Below are 23,250 nucleotides of genomic sequence, written 5' to 3'. Positions count from 1 at the left end.
CTGCCTGGACATGGGGAGTCATTGTCTACGGGCTGCCCTAGATGGGACCAGAGATTTAGTGGTCTGATGCCTCCTTATAAACAGAATTTGTATCAAGTTCTTGTTTTCAGCCCTTCCTTATCCCTGGCCTCACGTACCACCTGGTACCTCTAATCCCTGAGCCTCCTCAGGGTACATATGTGTGTGTATGTAGAGGCTTCCCAGGTTTTGTATGTGTGAAGGCCAAAAAGGCATCCCCTCATATGGCCACAAGGATTCACTTTCTCAGTTCTGCTAACTTCTCTGCTTTCCATTTTCCAAAAAATGTTGACTTTTTATGTTCACTGTTCTCTTTCTCCTATTGCTTGTTTGTTTCCACTTGCATTTTAATGGGGTTCAGGGCTTATCAGAAATAAAATACATGTACACTTTTCCCAAGTTAACTAGATTTTAGAGGCGTTTGCACTGTTTTGGAAGTTTTGTATCTAATTATTTCATGTTGGTAACTTTTGTCTTTTTCCAAAGATCATAAGCTTCTTTGACAATGGGGACTTGTTATCTCTTCTTCTAAACCTCAACAGTTAAGTATGTAGAAGGCATTTTAGTAAGGATGTGTCAAATTTGTTTGAGTAAGATGAATTCTTTTTAAAATAAGACTGGCTTTAGATAGTGTTTCATTGTGTTGGAAAACTGCCAGCCCCTCCTGAGGTTCAGAAAGAAATCTGCCTTTGCAGGGATAACTCAAAGAGGAAAACAGCGAAGGCCTTTGGCAGAAAAAGGCTGATGAGACAGACTCTTTAGACTGTAGTGATTTCATGAAACTGGATGGAGAACTGCTCCGAATCTCTCTTACCCCTCATGTATCTTGCCCTTGCGCTCTCTTCGTAGAGCCAGTGCTAGAGAAGGCCCTTTCCTGACTTAGTGCTCTGAGAGTCTTTGACCTCCTGAGAATCAGTGCAGGGGGAGACCCACAGAGCTCCAAGTTGTTTTCTCTCAACAGCCAAGTTCAAGATCCTGGAAAAACTGGAAAAAAAACATGCACTAGCTGACATGGAATTTTGTTTTAGTGCCACATGAATTAGCTGTATGATGATTAGCAAGTCAGTCAAACTCCAGTTTTCTTACTGATAAGATGGAGACAACACTATGTACTTTCCTACTGCATAATATGGTGGTAGAGGTCGAGTATGGGGAACATGCATGCATGTAAACACTTGAACATTATCATTTTAAATTATATAACCAACATAGGGCATTCTGGACCCTCATATGCACCTGCTGACTGGACATCTACATGTGGGAGTCCAAATTCATTTCAGCGCTGTCTAATCCAACACAAAACTTTCTTTCCCTCCCCTATTTCCCTTCCTACCCCACAGCATCGCCATCACTAAGCAGGGCAACCCCGTTTTCTTCCAGAATTTACTCTCTGTCTACCGAATTCTTAACTTCTCACCCACCTTATGCCCCCACCCTCATTTAGTCACCAGATCCTGTCTTTTCTGTTGATTCTATCCTTTTTCTTCTTTCCTCCTCACGACTGCCTGCATTCAGGTTCTCACTTCATGCCTGAATTGTTGACTTCCAGCTGAGCTCCTTGGATCTAGTCACGCTCTTTTTCCTCTCCATTGTCTACACAACTGCTTAGCAGAATGATTTTTTTTTTTCAAATTCTGAAAATATCAGGCCGTCACAATAGCATGGTGAATAACCAAGTAGCCATCTAGGCTCCCATCTCCCAGCTGTCAACAGAAGGATTTCTCCAAAATATACATCTGATTATTCCCCACTCAGAACTTCAGTAATTTCCAGGACTCTGCCTTCCTCTCCTTGCTTATATCCACTGTCCTTTCACTTGTGTGCCCCAGCCACTCACAGTTAACTTGCATGTGCCCCAGTTTGTTGGGACGACTTGGGACATCTTGAATTTAGGTGTTTCCTCTTTGTTTCTTTGGTCTGGTGGATTCCTTCTGAGCTTTAAGGTTCTGCCCCAGTATCTCCCCTTCTGCAAAGCCTCCCATATTTCCATTTCCCTATAAGCTACGTTTTGCATACTTCCTTCCAGAATGTCACACACTGTTCAGTATTGTCATTTGTTTACTTGTCTGACTTCCCCACTCAAGTGTGGAGACTGGGTAGCACCCTGGTATATGGAATAGAGGGCATAAACATTTACTGAATTGAACTGGATTGGGCCCTCTGCCGGCCTGTTGAGATGCCATTACTTGTCTGTATAAAGTAAACAGTTAAGTAGCTGGGCAGCCACGTGACACACGGGGACTGCTAGCAGAGAGCCACTTTAGGGTATCATTGGGTCCTAAAATCGGATTCCGTAGAGTAGTCACAGATGAAAATGACTGGGCACTTCGGTTCTACCTTAGGGTGCTTCTGTCTCTGTGTTTTATGGGCAGACATCTCAAATGCAGTATTGGTCTATGCCCCATCAAGAGATCGTTGCCATTTTTAATGGCCACAGGTGTAGCAAGTCATAGAGACCATGTCACATTTAGGTAGCAGGTTGGTAAAAACCCAGTGTTAGAAGTTGCATACTGATGGTCCTAAGCCAATTCCCTGCATAGTGCTGTGCTCTTGGAAACATGAGGGATTTCCCTAGAGCTTAAAATACATGGTGTGGATGAGTGGCTTAAAGAATTCACAGTGGTTCAAGGTCAAATATGATAAATTGGTCAAATATAAATTTGGTCAGATATGATAAATTTATCATAATTTATCAAATATGATCAATTATGGTGAAGGTGTCATCGATGATCTGGAAAATCTGAGATGGGTGAGATTAGTATCAGCCTGTGCAGTCAGGAAAGGTGTCACGCCCCAGTGCGTATTTGAACATGGGCTTCTTTCTGTGTCTAGAGTAGGTGTCTCCATGTGTTTTCTGCTGTTCTTCTTTGGTTTCACAGAGACTTTAGCAATTTTACCTCAGGTTTTTGCCTGAGTTTTGCTAGGTCTGAAGGGTGATATACAGATTTAAATATGGGTGTTCTCGATGGACAACAAAATTCAGGTATCAGGAACCCTGGTTCCCTTTTAGAGATTTAGTGTCGATCATCATGGTTTGAACTTGAGAGTCTATGCCCCTTCCTCTTGCTTGGCAGGTGCCCCCCCTCTCCTTCAGTATGGACTTCATATCTTTCCCCAAAGCCCAACCTATAGCTGAAGCTCCTCTGGGGGCCCTCCTTAAGCCTGCTCCCTGCAGGTCAGAGCGCCCTGCTTCTCCTCACTCTCCAGCCTCACGCCAGGCCTGCTCCTACTCCGGCCGCTGGCATCTGATGTTCTCTCTACCTGTCCTCCCCAGACACCCACACTTCCTTCCTTCACTTCGTTCACATCTCTTCTCCAGGGTCGCCTTTTTAGAGAGGTCTCTCCCAAGGACCTTATTTAAAGTGTTGCCCCATTACATTTTACTCTCTTACTCTGCTTGATCTGTTTGCTTTGTTTCTTTATGGCATTGACTGTTGCCTGCTACCGTATTTCTATTTATTTGTTTACTCCTCCCCCCCCCCCCAGATTCAAGATCCACAAAGGCGGAGACTTTGTCTTTTCCCATTTGCATTCCCAGGCCCTGGAACAGTGCCTGGCGCATAGAGGGCACCCTTGACCTATCTATTGACTACATACACAGGCAGCCCTCCAAGCAGGCCCTCGCTCAGCACCTGTCCCACTGTACAGAGTGTGCTGTGTCTGTATGGCTGGCCTGATCTTCATCACTGCCTCCAGATCCAGCCTGCCACCTGCCATGGATCAGGGTGTAGTCAGTTTGTAAATGGACGGAAAGAGGCCCTTGAGGTGGGACTCAACAGCCACAGGTTCTCATCAGCCCTGTTCCTCCTTGCCCTCCGGTGTCTTCAGATGCCTTCTCCAAACGTAGGTGCTTCTGAGTCCCAGACGGCACGGCTTCCTGTGCTCAGCATCATGTCCGTGTGGTTGGGTTGCTGTGAAACGTCTTAGGCTTCCCAACCCTAATGCTTTATCTCCTTGAGCCACTGAAGCGCTGGGGAGCCTATCACAGTAGGATTTGCAGATGCAGAGGAAGATTTGAAAGACTAAGTCACTTGTCCTACAACTTACAAGTGGCGGAGGCAGGTAATGAGCACCTCAGCTCTCAACCTGGGTCCTGTAGTTGCTTCCTGTGGGGTCGCTGGAACCCCTCTGAGACCTGTCAAGGGTGGGGTGAGGGTTTGTTCTACGAATCAAGGGCAGCAGTTGCATGTCTGTACAATCTCTGTAGGTTAGACTTGGTTGAAGAATCTCCTCGGCTGTTTTCCTTCCCTCTGGTTTTCTCAGCGCTTTGTGTTTTGCTTTTGTTTGTTGGTGAGCAGCCCTTGGGCATTTACTGTCTTAGAAAAACCTATTAGGACAGCTGTGATGGAGAGGAAGACCCCGATTGTCAAAAGCTCTTTTCTTGGGCTGCCAAAAAGGAAGAAACTTGGGTGGAGGGGGATATGACTACCATCCTGTGTGAAGCGAAAATTCTAAGCAGGGAGATTCAGTTCTCTGTTTTCATTTAGGTGTTATTTAATATATTCCTCATTCCCCCAAATTTCTAGATGGGCGTTCAGAGGAAATGCTAGTTAGAGAAAAAGCAGGGGATGGGGGGGTCGACCTTACTGGTTGGAAATGTTGCAACTTTATGCACGGAAGGCCTTGTCTTTCTTCCTCGTCTTTTCAAATTGTTTTGAGGGAGTTTTAGTGCTGGTAAAGGATATCCAAGTGAAGGTAAAAGTTAGAGAGTGAAACAAGGCTTGCTCAGTCTTGCCCTTTTTTTTTTTTTTTTTTTTTTAAAGTGAGGGAGGTTTAAGTCTTAGTTTTCAGGTTACTTTGGGACCTGGCTTGAGATCACTGAGGAGCTAGCCGATTCCTAATGGAGTCCCCAGGGCTGACAGACCTGTGCTCCTGACTGCCTGACCCAGTCCTGGTACTTTCTTTTTCCCAGCTCCTGTTGGCGTCTTCTCGTCATCTTGCTGTTGGATTGTTATTCCAGCGCTGTACCACTGCATCTTTACCTTCCCTTGTTATCCCAGTTAGATCGTAAAGTCCTTGTTCAGCCAAGTGCCAAAGAGCTCTATAAACGGGAGTTTGGGATCTGCCACTGCTTTGGGGCCAAGAATTTGTTTTTTGATTCTCAGTGTCACCTCTTTTTTGATAGAATGACGATGTTTCGTCTGGTGGGTCGGTTTGAAAATGAGTGTGAAAACTACCTCCTAGTTTTTCCAGACCCGTTTCACTTTCTGTCCTTCTCATCGTTGCCAGGTACAGGCATACAGTTTTTGATCTAGAAAATGAGGTTATCGTACACATGTGACAGACATAATTGCTTTTAACTCTTTGTTTGGAGGGTGCTGTAGGAATCCCAGCTCAGTGGAGGGTGGGGATGTCAGGATATACCTAAGGCTTCTGACTCTGTCATCCGCCTGCTTAATTGACAATGAATGAATAGCCTGGATACCAGAGCATCTTCTCCTTTCACTTAAAATTTATCTTCAGATTTTAAACTGAATGTAGACCACTCATTCAAGTGGCCCAGGTCACACATATACGACCATTTATCAGTAACAGTTTGAAGTTTTTCTTGGTTTTCTTTTCCCTGTGCACAGGTTCTTTCCCCTCTTTCTTTGCTTTTTTTTTTTTTTTAAGATTTTATTTATTTATTTGACAGAGATCACAAGTAGGCAGAGAGGCAGGCAGAGAGAGGGGAAGGGAAGCAGGCTCCCTGCTGAGCAGAGAGCCCAATGCAGGGCTGATCCCAGGACCCTGAGATCGTGACCTGAGCCAAAGGCAGAGGCTTTAACCCACTGAGCCACCCAGGCACTCCCTTCCCCTCTTTCTTTTAAAAAATTATTATAAAAATACATGAACGCATCCTCATTGTGTTTTAACCAGTGTGGTGGAATACCGAGCAGAACATGGGAGTCCCTCCTCACCATCTGTAGTGTCCTGCAACACACATTTCCTTTCCCAGAGGTGACCACTGGCAATGTCGGCAAGCACTCTGCCCGTCACCATCCGCCATATGGGTGTGTATGTACACACTTCCAAAGCAAGGGCTCCTGTTTTGTGTGCCAGACAATGACCACTTTTTTTTTTTTTTTAAAGATTTATTTATTTGACAGAGATCACAAGTTGGCAAAGAAGCAGGCAGAGAGAGAGGAGGAAGCAGGCTCCCTGCTGAGCAGAGAGTCCAATGCGGGGCTTGATCACAGGACCCTGGGATCATGACCTGAGCTGAAGGCAGAGGCTTTAACCCACTGAGCCACCCAGGTGCCCCAACACAATGACCACTTCTTTTCACTTATCCATAACACAGTATGTCTTGGGGGAAATCTTTCTACGTTAGGACACATAGGTCCAACTTGTTTTCTTCCCTTTGTTGTGGTTGTTGTTGTTAATGGTTATGTAGCAATTCATTGTATGGGCATACCTGGTATTTAAGTGCCCATCTGTTGATGGACATGAAGTGTTTAGGTTTTGCTTTCACAGTGAAGCAGTCCTGTACAAGCGTGTATCTTTGTGCATGTGTATGAGTGTCTGCTGAAGAGTTGCCAGAAAGTGGAAATGCTGGCTCAAAGTGAATGCCTATTTTTGGTTTGGTGGATGCTGCCAAATTGTCTTCCCAAAGGAATTCACCAGTTCAAACCCATGCCAGTGGTATATAAGAGTGCTTGTTTTCCTCGTCTTTATAAATACTTCTTATTCTCATTTTTGTCAGTCTGGTTGGTGAAGAGTAGTGTGTGATTGTTTTTGTTTTAGCTTTTATTTTTAAGTAATCAGTGCACCCAATGTAGGGCTCGCTTTCACAACCCTGAGATCAAGAGTCACATGCTCCATTGACTGAAACAGCCAGGCGCCCTTAAACAGCTATTTTTTTTTAAAGATTTTATTTATTTATTTGTCAGAGAGAGCACAAGCAAAGCAGCAGGCAGAGAGAGAAGCAGGCTTGCGTCTGAGCAAGGAGCCCGATGCAGGGCTTGATTCCAGGACCCTAAGATCATGACCTGAGCCGAAGGTGGAGGCTTAACCAACTGAGCTACCCAGGCATCCCTGTACAACTATTTTTAATATTTTTTTAAGGAAAAAAATAAGACACTTCCTTTACATGTTACAGAATATTTACCTCACACCAACTGCCAACAGTAGAGGCATTCTCATTAAAAGCAAGAACAAAACAACATTGCCCTCTACTACTTAATATTGTTTTAGAAGCTCTGGCCAAGGGGTGCTTGGGTGGCTCAGTCAGCTGAGGGTCCAGCTCTTGAGTTCAGCTCAGGTCATGATCTCAGGGTCATGAGATCAAGCCTTGCATTGGGCTGTGCGCTGAGTGTGGAGTCTGCTTAAGATTCTCTCTCTCAAAAAAATAAATAAATAAATAAAAGATTTTCTCTCTCTCTCTCTCTCTCTCAAAAACAAAACAAAAGAAAACACACAGCAGCAGCAGCTCTGGCCAGTGTAGTAAGGTGTGAAACAGAAGTAAGAATTAAGGTTTTGAGGATTAAGTTAGATGACAGTTCTGCTTCCTAGTATAGTATTTCTGATTAAAATAAAGCACTCAAATTCTAGATCTTGTTATTCTTCTTTCTTTCCTTCTTTCTTTCTTCTTCTTTTTTTTTTTAAGCTATAAGACATTCAGAAAGGAAAGCCTCATTGTCTCTTACATCTTAACACATGTGTCCTGGTGCTTTTATTAATGTGGGTTCTTTTGTCTTGGTTCTTGCTGGTTAAATCATCCAGATTATCTGTAGGTCTGTGTTGAAGTCTCTCTTAAGTCTTTAGTCACCAGAACACCACCAGAGGTGGGTGTTCAGTACCTGTGACTGGCTGAATGGTTGGTTCAGTGATATTTTTGATGACCTTTCATTGAAGTGTTCCAACAGTCCCGGGAGTGTTTAGACGTACGTGTCCCATATTGAGTGAATAATGTAGTTAAAAATGAGAAGGGTACATGGGACGCCTGGCTGGCTCAGTCAGCATGCAACCCTTGCTCTTGGGGTTGTGGGTTCAAACCCCATATTGGGGGTAGAGCTTACTTAAAAAAAAAATGAAAGAAAATGTAATACTTCACTGGCTTATTGTAGAGCAGAATTCAAACATATGCCTGAAGAGAAAATGGATTCAATTTAAAAAAATTAAAAAAAAAAAAAGACGACAAGGGTACAGAAGAGCAAGCTCTTAAACGCTTACACTGTTATCTGGACACCTGACCCCCTGCTCAGCAAACGCCTGCCTATCGTGCCTATCGTGCCTATCGTGGGGGTTATGCATTTCCCTAGTAAAGAGCTGCTGTCCTTTCTCAGGAGTCATGTGAATGTAACTAGTTTGGTTCATCACCACCGAGAACTCTTTTCTAAGCAGTTAGCTGGCTCTGAATTTGGTTTGAGACTTCAGTCTTCTTTTTTCTTTCCCCCCATAGCATCTGGAGAGGGCCCAATGTGAACTGTGTTGACAGCACCGGGTATACACCGCTACACCATGCTGCTTTGAATGGCCATAAGTAAGTATCCATGTGCTGTATTCCCGCCCTACCCTCCAGAACCCAGGCCTTTGGATCATCTTTTTTGATTTCCATAAAGAATTACTAAGCAGTAATGTTGAGGAACGGGGAAGAACAAAGGAAATTCAGTCCATCCAAAGTTCCCAAGTCTCTCGTTAGGGTATAATTTAAGCACCCTTCCCTACTCCTCTGCCCATAAACCTTCAACCAAAGGTTAAGTTTTACCTTTTCTTCTGTTTGTCCTTTTCTTCTTTGAAACGGCACAATGCCGTGTAGTGATCTGCTTGTGAAGGTCACGTTTGGGGCAGCCAGATATAAAGGGGCTGGATAATCTCTTAGGTAACCAGCACCTTTGTAACCTGAAGATAGAGTGGTCATAAGTAACTTCCCTTCTCTTAAAGTACTTATTTATTTACTCTTTTGGCTTGCTCCTCTTCCTCATACAATTAGCCTGGTAGACAACAAGAACCTTTTTTCAGGGGAAAAATACATCATCATATGGCCTATTTTTTTTTTTATTTTATTTCTTTGTTTGACAGAGAAAGAGAGACAGTGAGCTCAGGAACACAAGCAGGGGGTGTGGGAAAGGGGAAACAGGCTCCCACCTGAGCAGGGAGCCTGATGCAGGGCTCGATCCCAGGACCCTGAGATCACGACCTGAGCCGAAGGCCTATGTTTAACCATCTGAGCCACCCAGGCGCCCCTATACAGCCTATTTAATTCTGTTTAGGTATTGGTTAGTAGTTGCTGGGTGGGATTTGCATGGAAAGTTTTCTGGAGAAGCTGCGCTTTGGGGGGAGTGGGAGAGAAGATGACATAGGTTTAAATGGTTTGGCAGCCTTTTCCAGAGAGCACTGCCCTCCATGTGAGAGAGAATGTGATGGCCCAGCTTAGGGGCAGGCAGAGCCAGGGAGTACAGTGAGTGGATTTGCCAGGATGTGGAAGAATGGAACCCAGAGTGTAGCAGCACAGAGCGTGGTAAGGAGAGCTTGAGGCATCGTGCTCTAGGAGATAAGAGTAGAAGTTTAGTTTTCAGAAGGTGGGATTATCAGAACCATTTTGGATTTTGCTGAGCAAGGAGCAGGGCCCTCCGCCCCCGGTGGTATTCTGTATCACCTGTACAGTGCTTAGCCCAGCATGATGGCCTCTGATGTGCCTGAAAGAGGTGGTGGTTGTTTCATTCTACATTAAACTTCTCTGAAATATATTGAATATGATCCTTGTGTCTTTTCTATGGCCATCTTAGACAAAGCTAACAAGGACTCTGTGGAGACCCCTCCCCCCCATAACTGGGGGGGAGGGTGACCTGAATTAAAGTAAATCTTATACTTAAATGACTTTAGCTTGTTAGCAAAGTTTATCTCCAGATGCTGTTTTTATTTACAGTGGGGATTTTCTCTGACCTCATGTGCATGGGGATAATTATACATTTGTATCTGCTTAATTAGTAGTGTAACCAAAGAGAAAGCCAAGCCCTTCTTTCTGGATGTATCAAATGATACCATATGTGTCTGGCTTATGTTTGCAGCAACTTTAATTCCGCTCTGCCTGTCTGCTTTTAGCTCCCACATCACTAAGTGCTCTGAATAATGTGGTGATTAACGATATTTGTCTCGCATGACTACTTTCATGTAAATTTTATCCCCGAATGCTGTTTAAACATCACAAACAAGGCAACATTGTAAGGTTTAGACAAGGGAACCAGACATTTTCAAAATAATGGAATAGAGATGGATTGTCTAGAAAGCCCAGAGAATGGCAAGGTCATTTGGCTCAAGATGTTTCAGCCGCCTATCAGCAGCTTACACGTAGCTCATGGAATAAAAGGAAGAGACTGGGCAATGAGCTCAGGTAGAGAGAGGGGGGCTGAGTGAGATAATATCTGAAAGGGCTTCAGCTGCCCAGATGTGAAGAGCTGTTAGTAGGAAAGCCTTCTGAGTTCTGCAAACTCATGATTGATTTTTGCCTTCTAGGGATGTGGTTGAGGTTCTTCTGAGGAACGATGCGTTGACCAATGTGGCTGATTCCAAAGGCTGTTACCCTCTGCACTTGGCAGCCTGGAAAGGAGATGCCCAGATAGTGCGGTTGCTCATCCATCAAGGGCCCTCACACACCAGAGTCAACGAACAGGTTGGAAGGAAGAGAAGCGTTCTTCCCTTCAGCTATAGCCAGACCGTGGCGGCCTCGGCGCTGTTTCAGTTCCACAGCGCAGATTGCAGGGAAGCAGCTCCTCCAGGCCCTACAATTGGTTCCCCTCCTCCCAGCACTACTCCTCCGAGGGCATCAGGGAGATCTCATACCCCAAGGATGCATTTTACATGCATCTGAACCATGCAGATTTGGAGTAGTGCTATCACAAAGATCTACATACCTCGTGTGCAAAATGGGAAATAACACAAATCCCATAAAATTGTTTAGAGACCATTTCACAGCGGCGGGCTTAATTAATTACAAGCAGCACTTATGCCACCGGCATGGCGGTGAGGCCTTAGCCGGTAAGCGGCGGTCCTCCCAGTGTGGCGCATCAGTGCTGCATCAACCCTGCTGCTGTTTTCCCTCCATCACAGCTGGCAGAAGTGGAAGGACTCGTCCCAGGACTGAAAAAGGAGCTCACAAAAACATCTGAGTAAGCTCAGAGGCCAGACGTGATGGAGCAGAAGGAAAATCATTTATATGCTCTCCCCTAAGGTCAACTTAAGAGTGACCCTGTTTTGATAAAGCAGAGATAATTCTTAGAAAATAAAAAAAGGCAGCAGTTGAGCAAAAATACCTTCAAATGGCAATGGATTTAGGTTCTCTGAGACCATACCTCCACTTTTTTCACCTTGATTCCTTTGGAAAAGTTATGCTTGCATTATGCAGGTTCTAGACAGTCCTCTCATAAAATGCAGTTTCCTGTACTTTGAGTCTGAGATCCTGTATCCACTTGAGAGGAGACGGGCTTTCCCTGTGTGACAGGCCACTCTGTTTTCCTCTCTGCTCTGAACTGAAGCAGGTGCTTTTCTTAGTTGCTTGCATGAGAGAGATGCTGCTCTTTCTCAGTAAGCCCAGGACTATTTTCCTAATGACTTTACTGAGAGGAAAGTGTTAAATTACCTGTAGGATTAGGTCAGGGTTATTCCTCCAAAAATAGGAAATCATTCTCTTGAGCCCATCTATCAGCAGGGCTCTGCACACTCTCAGTGAGCAGTTAGGACCAAGACTGACTCAGAGAAGGACAGCTTCACCCTGAGGTTGGAGAAAATTAAAACAGTGCTCCCAAATTTCTCAATTTGGAGATTGCATATGTATAGCTGGTAATCAGCTTCCCTTTCGCCTCTCAAGCTGTATTTTCTGGATAGGTAAGCCACAGAAATTTAAGATCATCCATGAGGATGTTTGTGTCATAACATTAAGAATGAAAATCGTCTCTGGAATTGCTGCTTTAGAATCTAAATGCATTTTTCCTCCTCCTGGCTAAAGTGATTGTAATTTCTCTTAACTGGAGGAAATTTATCAGAAGTTTGCTTTTAACTCCTATTCCTCCATGTTGAACCAACTAGTCACCCATTAAAGTCCTTCTCATTTAAGAAATTTTCGGCGACCATTTCTAATCCTGTCTTTGCTCACTTTTGCCTTGAAACACAGCTGCTTGGATTTTTGGGCCACCTGAGTGTGCTAGCTTGTCCTGCTCACCGCCACCTCCCGCCTGGAGTATCCCTTGATAGGGACACCAGCCCAGTGTTCTGAGTACCTGGCAGGCAGCTGGGTGGGGCAGGGGCTGGGCAAGACTTCCGCAGGAGCTGGAAGAACCTAACGGCTCTAGGTAGTAGTACCACATGGATCTATTTAAAAACCGTTAATGTTCCAGTTGGATGCTTGGATAAGAGGGGGTGATGAGTGCTGTGCCCTCGAGCCTGCCTTCCCCATTAACTTCCTTTCCAGGCTCCCAGAGGGCAGATCCACGTTGTTCTCATGTTGGACCCCCTCGGGGCTGGGCATTGCTTTGATATTTTTCATCCATTTTATCATCACATTTTCTTTTCCTCTCCTTTTTATAGAATGCTCTTGAGATCAAAGAATTCAAAAAGTACGGCCCCTTTGACCCTTATATCAATGCCAAGGTGTGTACGTTGCTGCCAGGATTTCTCTGCATCATTTCTCCAAGCTGCACTCCCTCTTTGATCCTCTCTGGCTTCCACTCTCATCCACTCAGGCTCCTCATCTTCACCCTGACTATTGTCTGCTTCAGCCCATCTGCTTTTGGCTTGTCTGGGAATGGGAAATTGCAGCTTCAGTGAGTTTGGGTTTTATTTTTAAAACCCATGCTAATTCTGGAAAGGTTGGGTGCTTTTCCCGGAACGTCTGAAAAGCTTAGAAATGGCCGAAATGGGGAAAGAGAAGGAACCATATTATATGCATAATTTACCATTGTGATTGCTAAAAATCATTTAAATTTGAAAAAGAAAAATTCAATTAAGAGATGTCAAAGATATTAGCTTACTTTTTAATCAGCACAGAAAATGATTAAATTACACTAACTGGATTAAAAAATCTTTTTTACACTGCTTTCTCTATTTCTTTTGAAGTAGAATCTCATTTTCAATAAGCTAGTAGTGGAGGTGGTGGGGAAGGGGTATGGTGACTCTATTTTACTCCTAAAAGCTGTCCCTTTGGGCTCATTCCTCATTTCCTTGAGTTCGTGCATTTCTGCCTGGGACTTTAAAGCCTCAGTTGCTTCTCCCCAGCTCTCAGCTTCTCTCACTGCTTGGTCACTCTTGCCCCTGGGAGGGGGTCTGAAATAGGAAATGAAGTCACAGGGTCAAGCAGGACACTGGCCTTGAGCCTCTCTCCCTGTGAGGCAGGGGCAGGTTAGGCCTGGTGATGAACTGCGCAGCCCTTCTGGTCTTCACCACACCAGGAGGCAGAGCTGTGGGTGCTGGTTAGCCTTTCTCCTCGGTGCTCTCACCTGTTGGTTTTGACCTGAGTTTCCACTCGTGTGAGGTTTGCCTTTTGGCACTAGTCTGGAGTTTGGTTGAGTCAGTGCAGTTAGTCACATTAGCTACCTTTCCCTTGCTTGGAACACAGTAGCCTCGGGGAAGGGAAACATAAGGTACTTCTACATGTTTCCAAATGCAAGGCAGATATTCTTTGAGAAATGCTGATTTAGTGAGTGAAGCTCCAGGTGGTCTGTGTTCTTCACCTGTTGGAACTTGATGGCAGAGAAGCAGTTTGAATTGGGCTAGTGGAATGCATTAGCTTTTGCTTGGCCCTCTCTCTGTAAATTCTGTTTTCTAATTTTCAAAAGAGGAAGATACCATATCTTCATTTTCTTTCTTTCTTTCTTTTTTTTTTAAACTTGTTGTAGTAGTGGAGAAAACTCTTATTAAAGGTCACAGCCTTTCAAGTCAAGCCTGAGTTTGAATTGTGTGCTGCCACTGACTGGTTTTGTTGACTTAAATTTAAGTTAGTTAAATTCTGTGAGCCTCGGTTTCCTCTTCTGTAAAGTGCAGTATACCATCTGGAGTTTAAGTAAGTGAATGTACATTAAGTACAACTATCTGATAACTAGTAGTATTGGAGATCTGACTTCTGAAGGACATATACAGTCTGCTCTTTCTGAAGCGGGACTTTGGAATTTGTTCTTTGTTACTGGTGGATTGAAGCTTAATGAAACATTGCTCAATTAGTCTGTTCAGGGTTTTGTTTTGTGGAGAGGCACCTTGAAGTGATTGTTTTCGCACTCGGTGGTTAGTTTAGTTAGCTTATAAAGCTCTGATTAAAGGGTAAATATTTGGTTCTTTAAAGCACATTTTCTTATCCCTTGATTTCCCACACAAAAAAGAAAATTGGTCTAAATGGCATAAGAACATATTTCTCTTTTTGGAAACACCGCCCTTTGCCTCCTCCCCCCCCTCCCCCCACCCCATGAAAGGCCAAATGATGCAAATTGCACTAAGGGCTAAAGCTGTTTGGATTTTGCTATGAATGCAAACTCTCTTTGAGCTGGTTCGAATGGAACCTCGCTGGGTTTTATCCTGATTCAGAGGGTTTTTATTGACCTGGATTGTGTCTGGGAATTGTTTTGTGTGCTGAGTCCTGTCAGGCACCTGTAGAAATTAAGAAGTCTCAGGTGCGGGGCGCCTGGGTGGCACAGTGGGTTAAAGCCTGTGCCTTCGGCTCAGGTCATGATCCCAGGGTCCTGGGATCGAGCCCCACGTCAGGCTCTCTGCTCAGTGGGCAGCCTGCTTTCCCCTCTCTCTCCCTGCCTCTTCACCTACTTGTGATCTCTGTCTGTCTTAAAAAAAAAAAAGTCTCCAGTGCCTGTTCTGGGAGCAGGGATGGTTTTCATGAGTTTTCATCTTCCTCTTTGGACATATGGAGCCTTTCCTTTTTCAACAAGTCAGCATACACCAGTCTCAAATGTAGGTCATCTGTAGCTACGGTGGAACTATTAAAATCGTGTATTTGCTCCCTTTTAAAATAATTTTAACTTAGTCTGAATATTGTAAGGTGAGCAGTGGTCAAATTAGTTTTAGGGTAGATCTCTTTTCCTGTCCACATAAAAATAATTAAGTTTCAGAGCTGGAAGAGGCCGGAAGTTGTCTCAACCAGTTGTCTCCACATTCTGATCAGCTTGGCTGGTTGCATCTGAATCATCCAGCAAGCTTTTGTAAAACTTTATCTTGACACAATTTTCAGTGTATAAAAAGTTGCAAGCATAATGCAGTGAACTGCATTGCATTCTTCATCTCGATTGACCAGTTGTTAACATTTTGTCTCATTTGCATGCACATTTTCTCTCTCTCAAATGTATAGGTATATTGTTGCTTAATTGATGATGAACTGTTTAATACATAGTCATGGAGATCATGACTCTTTAACCCCAAATACTTTGGCATGTATCTCCTAAAAACAAGGGCATTCACTTGTACAACCATAGTACAGTTACCAAATTTAAGAAATTCAACATTGATACAATACTGGAATCTAATACAGAATCTGTGTTCAGATTTTACCCATTTCCCCAATAATATTCTTTAGAGCAATTTTTTTTTCCTGGTCCAGTCCAGGATCATAGCATAATTTGGAACACTTCCTCAGCCCTTCTTAGTCTCTCATGACTAGGAACCACGAACATGACGTCCCTGGGTGGGTCCGAACCACCAACCAACCATTCAGCAAACAGCTGAATCCACTAAACGATTGCCACAGAGACCTGCAGCATTGACGGTATTAAAGAATACAGACCAGTCAATTTGTAGACTATCACTCAGTTTGTTTGTCTGATATTTCCACATATTTCCTGTTATTTCCTGAATCTGATCGATTCAGGCCCTACAATTTTAGCAGGAATGCTGCAGGAGTGATGTTATATTTCGTTCTTTCACATTATAAGGCACGTGATGTCAGTTTGTCTCGCTGTTAGATGAATGCTTGGTCAAGGTGGTGTGGGCTAGGTTGTTAAGCTTTTTAATAATAGTCTTCCTGGGCTTTACCTCTGAGGTGCTACCTTGGCAGGTCTGGGGTGGGACTCAGTTACTTTTAAGCTCCCTTGTAATTTCAAATCGAAGCCAGTTTGAGAACCACTGCTCTAGGCCAACTTTGCATCCAGAGCAGGAATCCTTTTCTCTCACCTGAAAGGTGAGCTGTCTGCCCTTTGCTTTATTTGGTTGTTTGTTTCTCTTGGTAACAACCAGACTTCCTACTTGGCAGCCTCTTTTTGGATTCCACTGATTTTTGGTTTCTTTTCTTTTTTTTTTTAATTATTTTTTTTTATTTTGATAAACATATAATGTATTTTTATCCCCAGGGGTACAGGTCTGTGAATCGCCAGGTTTACACATTTCACAGCACTCATCATAGCACATACCCTCCCCAATGTCCATTTCCCCACCACCCTCTCCCGTCCCCCTTCCCCCCAGCAACCCTCAGTCTGTTTTTTGAGATTGAGTCTTTTATGGTTTGTCTCCCTCCCAATCCCATCTTTTCATTTTTCTTTTCCTACCTCCCCCCCACCCCCCCGCATTGCATCTCCACTTCCTCATATCAAAGAGATCATATGATAGTTGTCTTTCTCCGATTGACTTATTTCGATAAGCATGATACCCTCTAGTTCCATCCACGTCGTCGCAAATGGCAAGATTTCATGTCTTTTGATGGCTGCATAGTATTCCATTGTGTATATATACCATATCTTCTTTATCCATTCATCTGTTGATGGACATCTAGGCTCTTTCCACAGTTTGGCTATTGTGGACATTGCTGCTATAAACATTCGGGTGCACGTGCCCCTTCGGAGCACCACGTTTGTATCTTTAGGATATATACCCAGTAGTGCAATTGCTGGGTCATAGGGTAGCTCTATTTTCAGTTTTTTGAGGAACCTCCACACTGTTTTCCAGAGTGGTTGCACCAGCTTGCATTCCCACCAGCAGTGTAGGAGGGTTCCCCTCTCTCCGCATCCTCGCCAGCATCTGTCATTTCTTGACTTGTTAATTTTAGCCATTCTGACTGGTGTGAGGTGATATCTCATTGTGGTTTTGATTTGTATTTCCCTGATGCCGAGTGATGTGGAGCATTTTTTCATGTGTCTGTTGGCCATCTGGGTGTCTTCTTTGCAGAAATGTCTGTTCATGTCCTCTGCCCATTTCTTGACTGGATGATTTGTTCTTTGGGTGTTGAGTTTGCTAAGCTCTTTATAGATTTTGGATACTAGCCCTTTATCTGATATGTTGTTTGCAAATATCTTCTCCCATTCTGTCAATTGTCTTTTGGTTTTGTTAACTGTTTCCTTTGCTGTGCAAAAGCTTTTGATCTTGATGAAATCCCAATAGTTCATTTTTGCCCTTGCTTCTGTTGCCTTTGGCGATGTTCCTAGGAAGAAGTTGCTGCGGTTGAGGTCAAAGAGGTTGCTGCCTGCATTCTCCTCAAGGATTTTGATAGATTCCTTTCTCACATTGAGGTCCTTCATCCATTTTGAGTCTGATTTTTGGTTTCTTAAGCTTGGCTGATACCTGTCTTCCTAAACTTTCCATCTTTTGATCAGGTTTCTGCCTTCCAGAGCATTTACAGAGTAAGTCTAGCTCTTCTTCTCCATGGACCCAATTCTCATGTTTCTGCTATGTCTGCTAAATCTCAGGAGGTCCGGTTTGTCCTTTTGTTCCAGTTTTGGTAGATTTCTGAAACCTACACCATTGTTGCTACAGAGAGCTGTAGCTCAGTTGTTTCCAACTTTGGTGTCTATCAACAGTGGTCAAGAGTACAGCTGGGCTGCAGTCTAAGCACTGGGAAGTGTTGGCTTAGAATAGTTTCAAGAGGAGAAAAGCCACCAGAATGTTTCTGTATAGTTTTCTGTTGCTTGTAGTTTATGTGTATGTGAGATAGATAGATAGGCATAAACATGCATAAATCGAATGGATTTACATATTAAATGTGGTCTCCATACTTAAAGGGTATTGGGGTCTTTTTTCTTAGAGGTACTGACTGTAGCAAGGAGAAATGGAAGCGAGTCTCAAGACAGGCAAGAATGGAGAGTGTGCAAAGACTTTGGAGGAAATTGGGGTGTTCACTCTTAGTCTTCACCCTCAGTCCAAATACATATGATTCTGGGAACTCCTGAGGTGTGATGAGCACCTGTACTGGGATTTGGAAGATGTGAAAGAGAAGGATTCTGGGTCCTGAGGAGTCGGTACTCTCCTTGGAAATCCCTCCCTTTCTTGTGGGTCCCTGAAGCAACACTAATGACTTCCTGCCCTGGTAGTTGTCACGTCCAAAGGGGAGCTGGTAGGAAGAGCTCATAGTGATGGCCTGTGTTCAATAGTCGAGAGATGGGGTCACCGCAGACTTCAACTTACGAGTATTATAATTATCAGACCATGTCTGGCAAGACCGAAGCATGAGAAAGATACTTTCTACACTGTTAATTTGAATATAACATTCTGCAGAGATGTGGTTAGGCCGTTTTTAACAGAGGCAGGAAATTTGCCTGGTAGTGATCAAGACCTTGCTTTCAGTAAGGCAGCTTTGTGGTAGCTGCCGTAGTTCTAGCAAACAACAACAACGACAACAAACCAAGATTTTTCTTTTTTTTCCTCCTGCTGGCTAGCTTAGAGTTTTACAGTTCTTCGGACCTTAATGGCATACTTTTTGCAAAATCGAGGACAGATTATTCTGGTTGTCGGGAGACAACTTGGATAGAAAAGAGACAGCAGTGTCTGCCTCAGAGTGAACAAGTTTTTCTGGACTGGGCTTTTAATGAGAATAAGCTGACTTTCTCTGCCCTGCTAATTGAGATGTAAAACCCTGAGAATCCTCTTAAAATTTCTTTGGGTTGCCACTCTGCCCTTGAACCACTGTAAAGCAAGCCCCTGTGTGTTTTGTTGATGAAGCTGCCTCTCATGGCAAGAACATGAAGCAACAGCTTTGAGTTGGCTTATTCGGGAATGGGCATTCCAAATGGGTATCTTAAGTGGTTGGTTTGGCACAGGGAACCCCAAAGATTTGCTTTCTGCCCAGAGTTTCCCCTTCCCTCCAACCTTTTAGGTTGACATGGCATCCACTCCTTGGGCCCAGTTGTATCGCAGGAGGCCATTGCTAACGGGCTCTGTCCCATGGCCAGCGAAGGCTGTCCGCACTTCAGCTGCTGATCTCCTTGGGCTGTGTTTGAGCTCAGTGCTGCTTCCTCTGTTTATCTGTGTGCATTTATCTTTGCATGTGGCTCCTGCTACCACCCTTTCTGTCCTTATTTCATCAAAAATTTTTTTTTTGCTATCACTCTGGCCTTTGGGGGCCTCACTCCCAGCAGCTCTAGATCTTTGTGGTGCACTTGGTGTAGCTGGAAAAAATGATGCAGTCAAATGCCAGATCAAAAGCAGATGGAATTGCATGCATGTTTGGGTAACTCCTGGTCTGTTACTTTTAATGTAATTAATAGAATTAAAGCGATTGTGGAAACATTTCACTTCTTACCTTTCAGTCACTGAGAGGTGCACAATATTGACCTGATGGACACACCAGCTCATCAGCTTGGTTCCCCTAAAGTGGCAGAAGCCTCCTAGATCAATTTAGGAATCTCAAAATCTGGTGGGAGAATTATTTTCATTAGTGTGTCTAAAAAAGGAGAGGTCATGGAAATTACTTTATTCCTGCTCTGATTATACATTGTCAGTATTAGTTTAAAAAAAAAAAAAAAGCACAATTGGAATGATTAGCATTTTGCTTCTGATGGTGGATGGAGCACAAACTTCTCTTATTTTGTCCCAGGTTCTGCCTTTAGTTTGAAACACAATTGGCATTGAAGGACCCCGGGATTGTGAATCTGAACTGATGGTCGTGTTACAACTTTGAATATTTTGCACCTCTCACAAAACATTCCTGTGTCTCATTGAGCCTTTGGGACACAGGCAACACTTCCCCGTTTGGCAGCTTGCGCATGCGTTGATTTGGTGCAGGCTCCTGGGGTAGGCACAGGGTGACAGCAGGGTTCCAGGCTCCTCTGTGACTGAGCTCAGGCGCCACCCTCCCCGGGAAATGGCTGTTGGCTGAGATCTCTGAGAGTGACTTTTGGTGCTCTGCTCTTTTACTTTGATTGTTGGCTGGTTGATTTGCATGCAAGAAACTGTGCGGATAATAAACTCTTTCAAAATAAGCTTGTCTGTAAGGCAGTGGACGGTCAACAAAACCAGAATCAGAAACTCCAGGGTTGATGGAACATAAATTGTAAGACCAGTTGAAATTTAAAATGAGTCAATGGCAGTGATATCATCAGCATTCATGTGTGGGGGGGGGGGCCTCTGCCCGGGGCCCGCCGTGTTCCCTCATTCACTCTCCTTGCAGCCCATGGACACTTCCTTCATGGCGCACAGGAGATGGTAAATCTCAGGGGCACCACAGCCCCCGTTCTGGCAGTAACCAGGGCACACGGTTGCTGATCGGAGTGGCTGGCCTCATTTGTTGTCTTCATTCTGACTGGCTTCTAGTAGTCCCCAAATATTGCTGCTATTTTCCTCATTTAAATTTCAGCGGTTTTCCGGGTGTGCGTCCCAGTCATAGGCCAGTCTGCCAGGTGCCCTTCTGATGGGATCTGCTTGTCAATCCTTTAGAACAATGACAACGAGACAGCCCTGCACTGCGCCGCGCAGTACGGCCACACAGAGGTGGTGAAGGTCCTCTTAGAGGAGCTGACAGACCCCACCATGCGCAACAACAAATTCGAGACGCCCCTGGACCTGGCTGCTCTGTACGGGAGACTGGAGGTGGTGAAGATGCTCCTCAACGCGCACCCCAACCTCCTGGGCTGCAACACTAGGAAGCACACGCCCTTGCACTTGGCGGCGCGGAATGGCCACAGAGCTGTGGTGCAGGTCCTGCTGGATGCCGGCATGGACAGCAACTACCAGGTAGCCGGGCAGTCGCTCCCCCCACCCCCCGGGCTCCAGGGGCCGCATCGTGGTGGGAGAGGCGCAAGGACCATGCTGCTGGGCTGTGTTCTTATTTAGCACGTTTCACATCCCGTCTCAGATGCTTCCATCCGTTGACTCATTTTCATGTGAAACTTCAGAGACAAACTCCTCAAGTGAGTCTGTTACTGATTTGTTGTTTTTTTTTTTTCCTTTTCAGGGGAAATATATAGTCATTATGCCCTGAAAAGATGCGCTTGTGGACTCTCTCTCAAAATTAGAAAAATTTCATTGTCTTCCTATATGGGCATTCCCACTGCCGCTCTTTGCCACCTGAGAAGTCCCATCGATTTGATCTTGCCAACAAGAGACCTAGCATTTTCCCGCGTAGTTAGCTTTGTCCATTCTGATGAATGACTATTCCTTAGCTTTTGCATCGACCAAAGCACCAAACCACACGTGAAGTTAAGATGTTGGTTGTTTCCCACCCACCCCCCAACTCTCCTACTTTTCTTCTGATTTTTCCTCCCCCCACCCCCCACCCCTTCCCCCTACCGGGAAGGGCTGGAGCCTGAGGAGCTTCTCCAGTAGGTGGCTCCCGGAGTTGCTACACAGTTATTCCTGTGTGGCCTGATGGTGGCACTTCAAACACATTTCACATCCGGGCCACGATTGTGGTTCCAGAATCCAGACCAGAAAAGTGGGAAAGATAATGACAGAGGACTTTGTGTGGTTGATTTTACACTCCTTCCCGTTGTCTGTATCCCATTTGTCTTGTGGAGCCACACCAAACCTGGGTCACTGTTCTGATGACATGCTGCTCTGCGCTCTCGTTTGCCTTCCAGACGGAGAAGGGCAGTGCTTTGCATGAGGCTGCTCTGTTTGGCAAGACTGATGTGGTGCAAATCCTGCTGGCTGCAGGTGAGAGGTCGGCCGCGCTCTCGTTTACACGGCATGCCGGGGTGGGCTTGTTCTCCCTGGCCTCCCCTGAGGGGGATTGTTGCTGGCTGCACTTGAACCCAATGTATGTATGTCTCCATGGGTTGACCGCAAGTGTACGAATTGTTCTCAAAGAGCTGGATTAAATGGCTTTGGATGAAAAATGTTGGTCGTGCTACTGGGGGCATTAGGAGTCCGGGAATTTGACCCTCTTTGAGGCTGACTTACAACTGCTCACTCCCCCCTGGTCTACCTGGTGTGCTTTTCTAGGAATTGATGTCAACATAAAAGATAACCGTGGCCTGACTGCCCTAGACACTGTCCGGGAACTGCCTTCTCAAAAGAGCCAGCAGATAGCAGCGCTTATTGAAGGTACCTGTTCATCACCTGTTGGGGCGACCTGGGGACACACTGGCCGAACCAAGGCATTTGCATTTGATGCAGCTCTTTTTTGTCTTTCCATGTAGATCACATGACTGGAAAAAGAGGTGCAAAAGAGGCCGATAGAACCCCCACGTCCCAGGGACCTCTCATCTCCAGTATGGACTCCGTATCCCAGGAGTCTCAGGGTAAGGTGGCCTTTCTGCGACAGTCAAGGGGCTCTCAGCTTGAAGAGTTGAATGGTCTTTGGTAGAAGAGAAAAAGCTTCATTTAAATAATAACTTCAGGGGCACCTGGGTGGCTCAGTGGGTTAAAGCCTCTGCCTTCAGCTCAGGTCATGATCCCAGGGTCCTGGGATCGAGCCCCACGTCGGGCTCTCTGCTCGGCGGGGAGCCTGCTTCCCCCTCTCTCTCTGCCTGCCTCTCTGCCTACTTGTGATCTCTTTGTGTCAAATAAATAAATAAAATCTTTAAAATAATAATAATAATAATAATAATAACTTCAGGGGATTGGGAGTACTTAATAAGTTCATATTCACATTTATTGTTTCCCGGCTAGTATCTGAACTTCTATTGGGCAGAGCTTAGGCCTTTGACTTCGGACCTCTTCTTTCCTATTTTATCTTATTCTCACTTTTACAGTTGGCTCTGTGAGGTCTGTTCTGGGATGTGTTGTAGGCGGGATGATCTCAAGGTAAATTCAGATCTCGAGGAAAGTTTTCCTAACACACACTACCCTGCTGTGGGCATAGCTGGCCCTCAGTAAATACTGAGTGAGAACCACCTGGTTGGTAGCTGTGTAGATGGCAGATTTTGGTTCTGTATCACTTGGCCAACAGATGTGGTCTGGGCACCAGCTTGGGCAGGCCAGCCTCCCCATCATTAGCCACAATCTGCCCTTTCAGATTTATTGAGCAGCCTTCTGGGTCCTAGGTATGATGAATGAGAAAGACAAAGACAGAATACTGACGGACACCTTCCCTCCTATACAAAGCATAGTAAAGAAGGCCAGAGGAATAGCACAACGCCAGTCCTGAAATGGGAAAGGGATTTTTCAGAGGGGTGCAGA

General features: G+C 44.8%; 1 protein-coding gene across 6 annotated transcripts in view; it reads left to right on the top strand.

Moving 5' to 3' along the window:
- Positions 1 to 23,250, top strand: part of ANKS1A (ankyrin repeat and sterile alpha motif domain containing 1A) — a gene marked incomplete at its 3' end in the record, with an annotated part of 176,938 nt that overhangs the window by 60,702 nt on the left and 92,986 nt on the right. For 3 of the 6 annotated variants that reach the window (XM_080806333.1, XM_080806332.1, XM_080806336.1), the window contains exons 2-8: positions 8,402 to 8,482; positions 10,456 to 10,612; positions 12,523 to 12,585; positions 20,566 to 20,862; positions 21,708 to 21,783; positions 22,072 to 22,173; positions 22,269 to 22,370. In XM_080806333.1, coding sequence (XP_080662459.1) covers positions 8,402 to 8,482; positions 10,456 to 10,612; positions 12,523 to 12,585; positions 20,566 to 20,862; positions 21,708 to 21,783; positions 22,072 to 22,173; positions 22,269 to 22,370 — 878 coding nt within the window. The remainder of the gene's footprint in view (positions 1 to 8,401; positions 8,483 to 10,455; positions 10,613 to 12,522; positions 12,586 to 20,565; positions 20,863 to 21,707; positions 21,784 to 22,071; positions 22,174 to 22,268; positions 22,371 to 23,250) is intronic. The other 3 variants (XM_080806335.1, XM_080806334.1, XM_080806337.1) reach the window with 1 other exon arrangement.

The sequence above is a fragment of the Martes martes genome (genome assembly GCF_963455335.1).
Source record: "Martes martes genome assembly, chromosome: 6".
In the NCBI taxonomy this organism is placed as follows: domain Eukaryota; kingdom Metazoa; phylum Chordata; class Mammalia; order Carnivora; family Mustelidae; genus Martes; species Martes martes.
This window is presented reverse-complemented; position numbering and strand designations above follow the sequence as displayed.